Below are 14,103 nucleotides of genomic sequence, written 5' to 3'. Positions count from 1 at the left end.
TTATATTAAAATTTTAATAATGCAAAATTATTTTAAGAATTAAAAATTATGTTGAGAAAGAATAAATTTTCTGAATATTGAAACATCAATTTAAATATGCAATTTCAAGAAAATTCTTAAGGGAGTTACATGTAGACTCTTTTTTTATTTTTTATATGATAGTTATATTGTTATTGTGGTTTTCTTTTTATGTAAATTTTAGGTTTTACTATATTTTTTATGATATAGACAATTGTGTTTTTTTGATATCAACTTAAGAAGAAATTATTCTTTTTTTTTTTTTTTTTATATTATTGCAGAAAAAATGCTATGAGCCTATCTAGGCATTTGATTATAGTACATTTTGATTGGATTTAATTTTTTTTTTATTCTGAAAGATGAATTTTTTAATTTCTAAAAAATTAAAAAAAATATTCCATTCAACATTTTCAATGAGACTTATAATAATATTTTTAATTTATACATTTTATATAAAATTAAATAATTGCATATATATATATAATAATTCAAATAGTTTAAAAGATATAGAATCCTATAAAGAATCCCTTAATTATAATATTCCAAAATGTGATTCTTGCTTTAATTGCTCCGTTTGTATACACGAAAATGGAGTATCGGAAGTAATAAAAAAATCTTGAAAAAAAAAAGGAAATATATATATATATATAATTATAAAGAAGTATTAATAAGAAGTTATAAAAAAAAAAAAAATATTATAAGACTTCAGAAATAATGCAATACAACACATAAATATATATATATGTGAAACCAATTTAATTTTTCTTTAAATAAAAGAAAAAAAATAAGAATTTTATGTTTTTCATTAGGATACATTTCCATTTGCAATATTTAATTGATATATATTTTTCTTCTTATTTTTTTATTCTATAGAATATAATTCCATTGGTTGCTGTATCTAGTAAACGAAAATATTTTTATGATAAAGTTAATAAAGAAAAAGGTAATAACATTGACTTCAGAATAGAAAAAAAAAATGTAATGTTACGAAAATATAACAATGATTCTAAAGATAATTTTTTTTTATTAAATATATTAAATAAAAAAAGAAAAAAATCTTATAATTTTCTTGAAAATGATATACCATCCAATGTTTCAAATAATAGAGAAAATATTAAGAATGAAACTGTTATAGAGGAAAGTAATGAATATTATAAGGCTAATAAGAATCTTACTAAAGATAATGATGCGACAAATGATAGAACTGTTAAAAATGATATGAATAGTAAACAAGGTGATAAAAAAATATATCAAAAAGTCCACAATAGGAATAATTTGTTAAATAGTAAAGTGACTTTACCCTTACAACAGTTGCAAGATGTAGGTGTTTTTATTTTGATATTTACATATAATTAGATAAAAAAAAAAAAAAAATATAAAAATATGTTTACGAATTTTCTAATATTTATAAAAAAAATTTTTTTTTTTTAGAGTCAATATGTTGGTTCTATTCAAATAGGAAATCCGCCGCAAACGATAAGGCCCATTTTTGATACTGGTAGCACGTAAGTTTTTAAGAATGTTTATATATAGAAATAAAGAAAAAGGAAAAAGAATTTTTTAAATAAAATATGAAAGAAAAAAAATACAAATAAAAAACGTAAAAATATAATAAAGAATATATATTTTTTTTTTACATGCATATATATATATATATATATATATATAAATAAAGAAATGTATGGGTAGTCAGTACAAAATGCAGTGATGATACTTGTTTAAAAGTGAAAAGATACAATTATAAATTATCTAGAAGCTTTAGATATTATAAACCGTACACAAATTTAGATATTATGGTAATTTATATATATATGTATATATATATGTATATATATATGTATATAATCCTTTTTTAGTTTGGTACAGGAATAATTCAGGGAGTAATAGGAATAGAAACATTTAGAATAGGCCCACTTAAAGTAGAAAATCAGTCATTTGGTTTAGTGAAAAAAGAAAAAGGAAATGAGGAAAAATCTAATGTTTTTGAAAGAATAAATTTTGAAGGAATAATTGGTTTAGCATTTCATGCAATGCTATCTACGGGAAATAAAACCATTTATGAAAATTTAGTTTCATCTTATAATTTTAAATATAATGAATTTTCAATTTACATAGGAAAAGATAATAAATTTTCTGCTTTAATATTTGGAGGTGTAGATAAGCGATTTTTTCAAGGAGACATTTATATGTTTCCAGTTGTCAGAGAATATTATTGGGAAATAGAATTTGACGGTTTATACATCGATCATCAGAAATTTTGTTGTGATCCTAGTTCGATTGTTTATGATTTAAAAAAGAGAAATAAAAGAGACAAAAATTGTTTTATCCGAAAATTTTTTAAAAGAATTTCGTATTTCAAGAATAGAAACCAAATAGAACAAAATAATTATATACATGAACAAAAAATAAAAAAGCATAAAAATTATTTAATATTTGATTCTGGAACATCTTTTAACAGTGTACCTAAATCAGAAATAGAATATTTTTCAAAAATTGTTCCTTCAAAAGTATATTTTTAAAAATATATATATATATTAAAAGAATTAAAATAAAATTACTTTTGTTTTTTCTTTTAGAAATGTGATGATAATAACATTGAAGAAGTTGTTGCTAGCTATCCTAATTTAACCTACGTTATTGTAATTTAAATCAACATCAAAAAAAAAAAAAAAAATAATAAAAGTATTCATTTGGTTTTTTTTTTTTTTTAATTCCGATACACATACTTTTAGAATAAAATGCCATTTACTTTGACACCGGTACAATATTTAGTTCGTAATAATGACATGTGTAAACCAGCCTTTATGGAAATAGAAGTTTCACCTGAATATGGTCATGCATATATTTTAGGAAATGCAGCATTTATGAGATATTATTACACTGTTTACAGAAAAGGAAAATTAAATGAAAATTCATATGTAAAAATAGAATAAATTTAAAAAAATAATAATTTAAAATATCATTTTTTTTTTCTTTTTTTTGAAATATTATCTTTTGTTTATTACTTCATATATTTCATTTAAATAGGTAGGGATAGCGAAAGCTGTTCATGAAGACGAAAACGAGATATATTTGAGTTCTCTTCATAGAAAAATTAATAAAATGTGATTAACTCTTATTTAAATCTTATATTTTTCTTTTAAACAAAGAAAATTTTAAGGATTTTCAATTAAAGAATTTTGTTATATTTTTTATATGGAAAATATATTAAAAACTCAAAAAAAAAAAAAAAAAAAATTTAATTTTTTAAACACTTAAAAAAAAAAATAATAGGTATGTAATAAATTTAAAAAAATAAAATTACATTTTTAATACTAATATTTAAAAACATAAAAAGCAAAATAGATTAATAATATTAAAAAAATACATATATATAGACCTCAATATACTTTTGTATTTTATTATTTTTAATTTTTTGATTTTATATTTGGAATTTCTCTACTTTTTAAGAAAATTTATGAAATATAATTTAAAACATTATACTATTTTAAATGCTTAATAAAGCATCGCCATATGTATAAACGTTTATTTTTTCAATACTATCCCACCTCTATCTATATCTTATATTTTTTGTTAATTTTTCAATTTTTTTTTTTTTTTTTATTTAAATTACTTTTTTTTCAGTTTTGCTTTTCTCTTTATTTTTTGTACTCTTCGAATATTTATTTAAAACCTGAGTTAGTATATTTTCAAAAGTGGATAATTGGCAATTTTTTGTTAAAACGATTAATGGTGCTAATTCACAATATGGAGGAACATCAAATGTTTCTACTTTTTTATCATTTTCAATAATTTTTTCGTAATCGGGCATGTATGTTTTATAAAAAAAATTTAAATTAGATGTAGAATTTTTTTTATTTTCATTAAAATGCTGGAATACATGAGAAAATACATTAGCTTTCTTATTTCCACTATTGTTATGCACCATATTATTTTCGAATTTATTTTTCATTTTTTCGTTTTCTAATAAATTAACTCTATTTTCCATATTATTTTTTCTTTTTTGATCATCATTTAATTCATCTTCTTTTTTAGTTTTATAAAAAGACCTATCACTTAAGCAAGAAAAACTTCTTCTACATGATTTACGAGATATTTCTTCTGAACCCAAATTAATGCAGTCATTTTCATAAGTTAATAAATTTTCCTTAGTAATATCTTCTTTTTCTTTCTTTTCATAATCTAATTTTAAATTATCTTTCTGTTTGTTTTTTTTTCTTAAATTAGAACTAATAGATCTAACCATGTAACCTCCTGAGATGTTTAAATTGTTATTATCCGTACTTTTTTTTTCATTTATGCTTCCAATGTCTATTGACATTTCTCTTTTATTAATTAAATTAATTTTTTTTTCTTCTTTTTCCCTTTTAAAATCGTTGCAAGAATTAAAAGTTTTGCTGTTTAAAGAACTGTTTGACGACATATGTAAAATACCTTTTTTTTTTTCTATATCTAGTTTTTCATAATTTAAATTATTTTTTTTTTTATTGGAGTTAAGAATAATCTCGTCGATACTATTTGAATACTTAAAGCTACTTATATTATTTTTTAACGTATGTTCCTTGGCATTTATTGATGAATTTAAAAAAGAACTACTTGAACTATTTTCATTTAAAATATCAATGGAGTTTTTATAACTGTTGTCTATTTTATTGAAATTTTTTAAGTGTTGTGCATCTTCATTTTTCATTTCTGTTTCTTTTAATTGATTATTTTTTGCATTAAAATTAATATCTTTATACATATATTTATTTAAATTTTTGTTTTCATTATTGATGTTTGATTCGTATCCAATTTTATTTTCTATTTTTAAATTATCCTCATTATTTATATTACTTTCATAAATTGTATCATTCTTTACATTTTTTTGTTCTTCTAATTCACTTTTTTTATTTAGTTCATTTTGCGAATTTGTAGTATGTGATTTAACATTTATTTTATTTTCATTTTCTGGAGTATCATTTTTTGCTCCAGTCACTTTTTTATTATCATCGAAATATTTATTAAAATGCCTCTCATATTTTTGCTGCTGAGCTTTTGCATCTTTTTCTAAAAGTTCATAATTTTGACCAAATCCATCTTTTGCACCTGAACTAAATAAAATTTCAATACGGAATCGGTTATTATCATTTCTTTTTAATTGTTTTCTCTCCCATACTCTAAAAACTAGATGAGATAAATAGTGTAAATCTGTAACATCTCCCATACTTTTAATTGAATCATTATCAATAATATTTTGATTAATTGAATTATCTGTATTCTTTGCATGGATTAGGATATTTAACAATGAAATCATGTGAGAAGCAGATGTAACGTAATATCGTGATCTTACCATTCTCCATGGAGATCTTATACCTAATCTGCGAGCATCTGTTTCTTTTAATCTTATTATATCTTCATCATCATCATGCTCTTGTTCTTCTTCACCTTCATCTTCTTCTTCTTTTTCTTGTTCATTTTCATTTTCATTTTCATTTCCATCCTCATTTTCATTATCATTTTCATTTTCATTTCCTTTCTCTCTTTCTTCTTCTATATCTTTATCTGTTTTTTTTTTTTCTTTTATTTCCTTTATAATGTCATCATCCTGCTTCGTTGTCTTCTCTGAGAATTTTTGTTCTGCATTATTCTCATTGTTTCCCTCTTTTTTTTCATTAAATTCATTTTCTTTAGTACTTTTCATTTTCTTCATTTTCTGTTTTTCATTATTTTCTTTTCTATACTTATTTTGATGTGCCCATAAATCGGAAGAATTAATAACAAGAGCTTCTTTTTTGTTAATTAACTTTGGTGTGTATAAATCTTTTACATTTGTATTATATGTTACACTACTTTTATAATTATTTAAATCATTTGTATTTTCATTTAAATTTGCGTCTAAAAGATTTAGAGGGGTACTATTATTATTATTATTATTATTATTATTATTGTTCATGTTATTTGTTTTATTTGCTATACTTTTTGTATAACTTTGTTCAGAATTTGTTTCATTTCTTTTTTCTAAGCATTTGGCATTTACTAAATCACAATCGAATATGTTTTTTTCTATTTCATCTGTATTATTTTTGGAGATGTATTCTTCTGTATTTTTCATTATTTTTGCTTCTAATTCTTGTTTTTCTTCTAACAAACAACTTTTTTCTGTTCTTTCTTTTTTTTTCTCTTCTGAAATCGATGAATTTATATCCTTCATTCCCGATGAAATATTTGTTTCTTCTGAAATTTCTTTATCTATATTAATTTTATCACTCTGTATTTTAACTGTATTTTTATAACAACTATTTTCAATATAGTGTCTTTTTTCAGAATGTAAATTATTAATTATTTTTTCCTTAGATTCATTTATATCTGAATCAACATTTTTCAAAACATTTTGATCATTCGGATTATTATTACCATTACTCATATTATTTAAAGAATTGATCTCAGTTTTATTATTATTTAAATTACTTGCTGTATCATTATTTGTGCTATTAGAAACACTTTTTTCTGAATTAAGCTTCCTTGTATTTTTATTTTCATTTTCATAGTTTTCTTTTTCTATTTTATTGTTTTCTTTTTTGAATAAAAAATTATCTAAAAATTTTCTTTTAGAGTCATATTTACACATATTAAAGTTTTTAAATGAGTCTTTTTCCTCTTCATTTTTTTCTTTTTTTAGTTCATCATTTTTTGAAAAATTAAAAGGGTTCATATAAGAAATATGGAAAGCATTTTTAAAAACATTATTACCTTTATTATTTTTTTTATTTCTTTCTTCTTCATCTCTGTAAAAAGTGACATCATGTATTAATTTTCTTAATAATTTGCCGACAATATTAACGCCTATTTTCACCTTTTCTTCTGAAGTTATTCCATATTCAGCCTGTGAAATGTAATTTGCTAACGGTTCAATTAGATTATAAATTTCAAAAGCTTTATCTAAACCACTACCTAAATAAGAATGATGATGAATTAAATCAAATCTTACATTATCAACAATGTCAGGAATTTTTGAGGTATCATATTTATTTTTATTTTTTTTGAACCACATTTTTGTTAAAGATTTCCATCTGACTTGAATTTCATGTAAGATGTCAATTACATATAAGGCATACTCATCATAAGGAAATAAATTTAACCATTTTTGTACTTCTTGATTCAAACTTTTTAAAAATTCATAAATAGTATTTCGTATTTTTTCCATTAATTCGTAAAAATTAGAAATTTTCTTTAAAGATTCTCGAAATCCTCTTGAATGTTTTCCTGATGCTAATTTTTTTAGTAAATCATCATCAATATCTTTATTTTCATTTAATACATTATCAATAAATTCTTTACATTGTATTCTTTCGAAATTTGGTCTATTATCATCTAACAGACTATGAGCTTTAGAATTTCTAATGACCATAGCAACTAAAATAGGAGTTAATTCTCCGTCCAAATCTAAAAATCCTTTTGTAAATGCAGCAGAAGTTATTTGGCATCTTCCTTCATCAGAAGTAAATATTTTAAAATCATGTCTGAAAGTTGAGTGTAATCTTAATAGTCCATCTGAGTCACCAGGATATAATGTGGCTCTAAACCTTTTTCCTAAATTTTCTGATTGTCTTCTACCCATTCTTGTTAGTTCTCCTCCCCATTTAGCTACAACAAGAATTTTAGTAACAATAACTTTATCATTTACAATAACTAAATCAAGTGGTTTTAATTGAATTTTCCTATTTATACCAGTAAATCCGTCACCCCTTTCAAGAATTTTTTGTAAAGTTTTATGATTTTCAATCATTATTTCATATTCATTTCTTTTTGTTTCTAACTCTTCTTTCGTCATAGTACCTATATTAGAACGATCTGCTAATTCTTTATCATTTATGTTTTCTTCTTTTAAAGTAATCATTTCACATACATCATCATTTTCTTTTCTCTTTTCTTTTTTTGTTTTTTCTTCCATTTCTTTTTCTTGAATTTTAAAAATTTTTTCTTTTATAGCTTTGTATTCTTTTTCAATATCATTTAATATAATATTGTTTATTAAAAACAAATCTTGTAATTCTTCTGGAGACTTAAACTTTATTTCTTTTTTCATATATGCTTTATATAAGTTATTTTTTTTTATTTCTTCTGATTGGGTAGTAGTATTATCCTTCAATGCCTTATTGTGTGGGGAATCTTTATTATTCAATTTTTTAGTATCATTTTCATTAGAAGTTTCTATTTTAGAGTTATTTTTTTCACTTATATTATTATCATTATTATTTTTTTTTTCATTTTCACAATCATTACTACTTTTGTCTTCTTGAGTTATTTTATCATTATTAATTTCATTCATTTTTGTCATATCATTATTATTGGGTACATTTTTTTGAGAATTAGAAGTATTCTTATTTTGTTTTGAGTTTATCTTAGTTAAAGTATCATTTGTGAATAAAGAAGAATCCATTTTATTGTACTTAATGTTATTTACTGATACAATATTACTATCTAATTCATGATTTATTTTTATATTATCATCGATGGAAGATCTGTTTTCAATAACATTATATAAATTTTCTTCACAGTTAAAATAGTCCAATAGTAAAGGTTTATCTGTGATGAATTTCATTTTTTGTTTTGGTTTTCTATCTCCATGTCGCATAACAATAATAACTGAGCATAATTCTTCATGATGAGAACAATGCAAATCATCTGGTTGTCTAAAGGTTTTTCTTAATACTTCTTCTTCATTTTCAATATTATACCAATTATCAGCAAGATCTCTCGGAATAATATTATATTTTTCTTCTAATTTTGCCAAAAACATAGCTCTTAATATATGAGCACAATCATTATAATATTTCACATTGCCTTTAACAAATGACCATCCATTTACATCACAAACAAATGGCCCCATAGTTGTTCTTAATATATCAAATCCACAAACGGTTTGTTGGAAAGCTTCAACTATTCTATATGCAATGATTTTTTCAGCTTCTGATAAAATAACAGCATATCGAACTTCCTTACCATCAGACGTTCTACACACCTTTCCATCTAATGATGGAGCCTTTCTTGCTTCAGCATGAGCAAACATTTGACCAACAGTATATACTTTTATATCTGTACCAAATGTAGACATAAATTCTTCGTATATGTATGTACCATTATTTCTTACTTTATGTATATCTGGGCAATATTCGCTGCTTCTATCTTTTATTTTTCGAAACAATTTCTTACAACCACCTCCTGTATTTTTTGGATAATATATCCAATTATTGTGATTATCTGCATTTATTGGCTTTTCTATAAATGGTTTATTTAAGCGTATATTATCATAAACTATATAATCATAATATTCTTCAAATACATGTTCTCCTTTTTTTACTGTGTCATGGTCTACTACCACATAATTAGCATGAGGGACTCTCCATTTCTTTAGTTGTTCATATATTTGTAATCTTGAACGTAATATTAATTGTTTCTCTAAATTATTCAATGTTATTGGTTTGTATTTTTTTACGTATTCAATTGCTTTTTTTAAAGGAAATCCAGTAGAATAAAATGCTATTAAACAATCAACTATTGGCCAAGAGTCAATATCTTGATTTAATATCATATCTTCTTTAAATTTTATTATATTAAAGTCTCCACTCTTTGCCAATCTTTTTAGTATACATTCCATTGGTGCACTTTCCACTTTGCTTTCCATAGCACATACTCCCAAAGTAAATTTTTTTATCATTCCACAATCATCTTTTGATATATTCTCAAACAATTTTTCTTCATCTAATGAACCTTTATGCTTACGAAACTTCATTTTCTTCCTATTTTTATTAATAGTCACACTTTATAATCACATTTCATACATTTACTTCTTTTTCAAAAAGAAATAAAACATATAATAGAAAAAATAACTAATTATATAAAAGAAATGTAGTATGAGAAACTCGAAAGTTCTTAATAAAAAAAAAAAAATTGTCTCAATTAATGAGAATTAAGTTTACATACATATGTAAATACTCTAGATAAAATTATATTTAAAAAAGTGAGTTTTTTTTTTTGTTTTTATTATTAGAAAAATGAATAGAAAATTTTCATTAACATTTTCTATAAAAATATAAGAAAATTTTCCTTCATTTTATTTTGTTTTTATTTTCTATTTTTTGAAGGTAAAAATTAATTTTTATTTCTACATTTTGTCCTATTTAAAAACAGAAAAAAAAAAAAGAGCAAATATAACTACTACTTTTATAGTAATCACAATAATTCAAAGTTATATTACATATATAATTAAGATAATCACTATATATAAAGATTAAATACAAAATGAATATAGAATTATATTCATATAATTATTTTCTTTTTCAACTCGAAAAAAAAAAAAATATGCATTAAGAAAATTATGCAAATATTTTTAAAATCTTTAAAAAATAGAAAAAATTCTCAAAATTTAAAGAAGATAATAATATATTCAAGAACTATATTTTTCTATTTTGCTGTGTTCTATATAATTTTATTCAAATAAAAATTATTGATAATTTCAAATCTTTATTTCATTTAAAAATAAATTTTATGAAAACGTATGTTTAATTTAATACCTTATATAGGATTAATTCAGATGAAATAAACTTTTTTCATTAAAACTAAAAGGATAAAATAAAAAAAAAAAAAAATACTATATATATATATATAAAATAAGAATCTTAAATAACATTGATATAAGCAGGGTCAAATGTAATAAATAAAAAAGTATTAAACTCGATATGCAAAATATAATAAGTAATTCATAAAATAAATTTTCTATCTTTTCCTTAAATATGTATAATTTATAAAAAAAAATTTATATATAAAATTTTTACAAAATTTTCGTATATTTACTCTATGCATGTGTAACTTTTTAATTACAAGTTATTTATTTTAATGTAATTTCATGTTTTTAAGAAAAAGTATTTCTTTTTTTCTTTTTTTTTTGTTAGTTTTTTTTTTTTTTTTTTTTTTTTTTGCCGTCAGCGTAATTCATTTTTCTTTAAAATTGTCTACTTTTATACGCTTTCTGTTTTTATTACTTTTGTTATTATAAAAATGTAGTTGTGGTAAAATTTTTAATATAATCTCATATATTTCTATGAATATATATATATATAAATTTATAAAAATAAATAGATAAATAATAGAAAGAATACAAATTATGCAAGAAAAAAACAAAATTCCTTTTTTAGAAAAACCAAATATAGAAGAAATAAATAATAATATAAAAGAAAGTGGATTAGTATTATGCTTATCACTTAATGAAAAGGAGTCAGTATCTCTTATATCTCCATCTAATTATTATATATATGTTCAAAGATATATGTATTTATCAAATATAATTCCAAAATGCCTAGAATATTTTAAGTCATTTATTTTACCTTTTTACGGTAATAAATGCGGTGTTTATTTTGAGTGTTTTAAAAATAAAAAAGAAAATTTAGATGATGATTCAAATAATGAAAATAGAGAAAACAAAAATGAAAGAATCATTCTTGATTGGAGATTACCTATAGGTGTATTATTCGATATTTATTGTGATATTGAAAGTGAAAATACTTATATAAATGAAAAAAAACAAAATTTGAAATTCTGTTCTAGTAATGAATTATTTAACGATTACGTAAATATTATAAAAGTTCCATACAAAGAAATAAATAATTCTAATAACATAATAATAAAAGAAACTAATGATACAAATGAAAATAATTATACATTAAATAAAGATGCAACGAAAGACTCAATTAATTACAATTCAGAAGTAGAATTCAATAATGAAATAGACATTGACTTAAATAATGATAATATAAAGGATTTGTCTATTTCTAAAAATATGATTCAAGCAGCTGTAGAAGATACAAGAGAGGTAGATGAATTAAAAAAAAAATATAATGAAAACATATGCAATGATAAAATAAAAAATGATAATCATAAAATTAGAGAAAAAGCAATGGGGATAAATGTTATGAAAAAGTGTAATGAAATGAACTATAAATCAAAAGAGGAATTTTCTCCAAAACATGTTTTTAATAATACACAAGAGAATAGTCTAGAATTTGATAAGAATTTTTCCAGTAAAATAAGAGATGATATATCGGAATACGATAAGGATTATGAAAATAAAGAAAATAATAAAAAGATATATGAAAAAAATATGTACTTTAAAAATGATTCAAGATATTATAAATTAATTATGAGAAAAGAAATAAATAATGAATGGTATGAAAAACAATTTTTAAGTATATCAAATAAAAATATCCCATGGAAATTAATAGTTCATTTCAAAGGAGAGGAGGACTATCCTTATTATGATTCTAATAAAAATGATAAAAAAGGCTATAATGGAAACATAAATGTTCTATCATACAATAGTTGTATACCTCTATATAGGGGATTTAGTGATTTTGAAGAACACATAATAAATCAATTAAAAAAAGCAAGCTATATATTTAGCAAAAGTAACAGATTATTACAAATGCTACCACAACAAATTGAAAAAAAAATTTTATGTAATTTGAAAAATTTTAATGTTGAAAATATTTGTTCATTATATAGAGAATATATTGATTACAATATGATTAAATTTATAGATTATTTTAATAATGAATTCATTGAGAAAATAAATTATTTTTTTGTATGTACTAAAAGTATAGAAAATAATCCAAATAAAGAAAATAAGGAGAGAGAAGAGACTAATATAAAGGGTGAGAAATATGATAACTATACTTTCAACAAAAAATTGGGATTTTCTGATGAAATTGAGGAGAATATTAAAAATGAAAATGAATATATATTAAACAAAAATGATTGTAATAATGAAAATAGGTCAACAATAAATAATGATGTATCTAATCAAACAAATGATTCTAAAGATTTTTACCTTTCTGACAATAATATGATAAAAAATACTATTATAAATAGTTGCATAAATAATGCAAATGGTAATAATTATTCTAATATTAATTTTTCAGTTAATACTTATAATAATGGTCTACATATTGAAAAGAAATATAAACAAAATAATGATAATTTAGTATTTACAAATATAAATAAAGAAAATAGTAATTGTAGAAAAAGTAATTCCTCTTTTTCACATGGAAATTATAGTAAAGAAAAATGTATTACACATGAAATTCTGAAAGATGAAAAACTAGTTAAAGAAGTTCCTATAATTATACATATATACGGTCCTCCATATAATCAGATAATAACAAAATTTCCATTATTTAAAATAATTTATTCAGAAAAAAATAAAAATGTCATTGAAGAATTTTTTTTGTACACATTAGGAGATTTTTTACATGAAATGTTTCCTTCGTTTTTTAGAAAAATAAAAAAAGAAAAAAAAAAAAATTTAGAAGATAAAGTTGATATAGAAAATAAAGAAATTGGAGATAAAATAAAAATAAGAGAATTTTATAATGAAAACGTTAAGTTAAATATAGATGAAAAAAAAAAGGAAAAATATATAAATAACCCAAAAAATATGTATGACATATATTTAAATAGTGAAACTATATTCTATTTTGAAGAAGATTATTATTTAATTTTTAGTGATTATATGTTTATAATGATAAATGGAATACAAATACCTTTAAAAACACCACTATATTGGCTTACAACCAATTTTGCTCAATTTGATAATTTCCTCCATATTATTCTCCGTATACCTTCATATTAAATTGTTTAAAAAAAAAAGATTTCCTTATAATTGAATGGTATATTCTTAAAAAAATTCCTTAAGAATATTTTTAGTATATTCAAGATTTGATAAAATATCATAGAAATCATTAATATAGATAACTTTAATAATTAAATACTAAATATATAAAGAATTCATATATTTTTAATATGACAACTTCTTTTTTTTTTTTTTTTATATTCCTAACATTGTATTAAACGAATATAATTTTTTTTTTTTTTAAGTTTCAAATATCTTTATTTTATTCTGTTTCTCTATTTAACTAAATTTTTAAATTTTAATATTGCTTATAAAAATAAAAGGAATATACTTTTCTTTTATCATTTATTTTACTATATAGAAAAATATAGAATAGGTAAAATTGTAAAATAGTATAATATTGTGTATATATATATGTG

The 14,103-nt window shown here is 21.2% G+C and overlaps 3 protein-coding genes across 3 annotated transcripts; 2 read left to right on the top strand and 1 right to left on the bottom strand.

Moving 5' to 3' along the window:
* Nucleotides 1–377: 377 nt before the first annotated feature.
* On the top strand, nucleotides 378–3,126 carry PRELSG_1320900 (plasmepsin IX, putative; the record flags this gene model as incomplete). Its single annotated transcript, XM_028678741.1, has 8 exons — nucleotides 378–620; nucleotides 892–1,338; nucleotides 1,450–1,523; nucleotides 1,694–1,814; nucleotides 1,875–2,525; nucleotides 2,595–2,657; nucleotides 2,751–2,936; nucleotides 3,046–3,126. 8 exons carry the CDS (start codon nucleotides 378–380, stop codon nucleotides 3,124–3,126), a joined length of 1,866 nt encoding a protein of 621 aa, XP_028535857.1.
* Nucleotides 3,127–3,622: 496 nt separating this feature from the next.
* Nucleotides 3,623–9,793, bottom strand: PRELSG_1320800 (acid phosphatase, putative; the record flags this gene model as incomplete). Its single annotated transcript, XM_028678740.1, has 1 exon — nucleotides 3,623–9,793. The coding sequence occupies one exon, from the start codon at nucleotides 9,791–9,793 to the stop codon at nucleotides 3,623–3,625; it is 6,171 nt and encodes a 2,056-aa protein (XP_028535856.1).
* A 1,371-nt stretch (nucleotides 9,794–11,164) lies between these two features.
* Nucleotides 11,165–13,684, top strand: ATG5 (autophagy protein 5, putative; the record flags this gene model as incomplete). Its single annotated transcript, XM_028678739.1, has 1 exon — nucleotides 11,165–13,684. The coding sequence occupies one exon, from the start codon at nucleotides 11,165–11,167 to the stop codon at nucleotides 13,682–13,684; it is 2,520 nt and encodes an 839-aa protein (XP_028535855.1).
* Nucleotides 13,685–14,103: the final 419 nt, after the last annotated feature.

This window comes from Plasmodium relictum (assembly GCF_900005765.1).
Source record: "Plasmodium relictum strain SGS1 genome assembly, chromosome: 13".
Classification (NCBI taxonomy): Eukaryota; Apicomplexa; class Aconoidasida; order Haemosporida; family Plasmodiidae; genus Plasmodium; species Plasmodium relictum.
The sequence above is the reverse complement of the archived record's forward strand: the minus strand, read 5'-3'. Positions and strand labels throughout refer to the sequence as shown.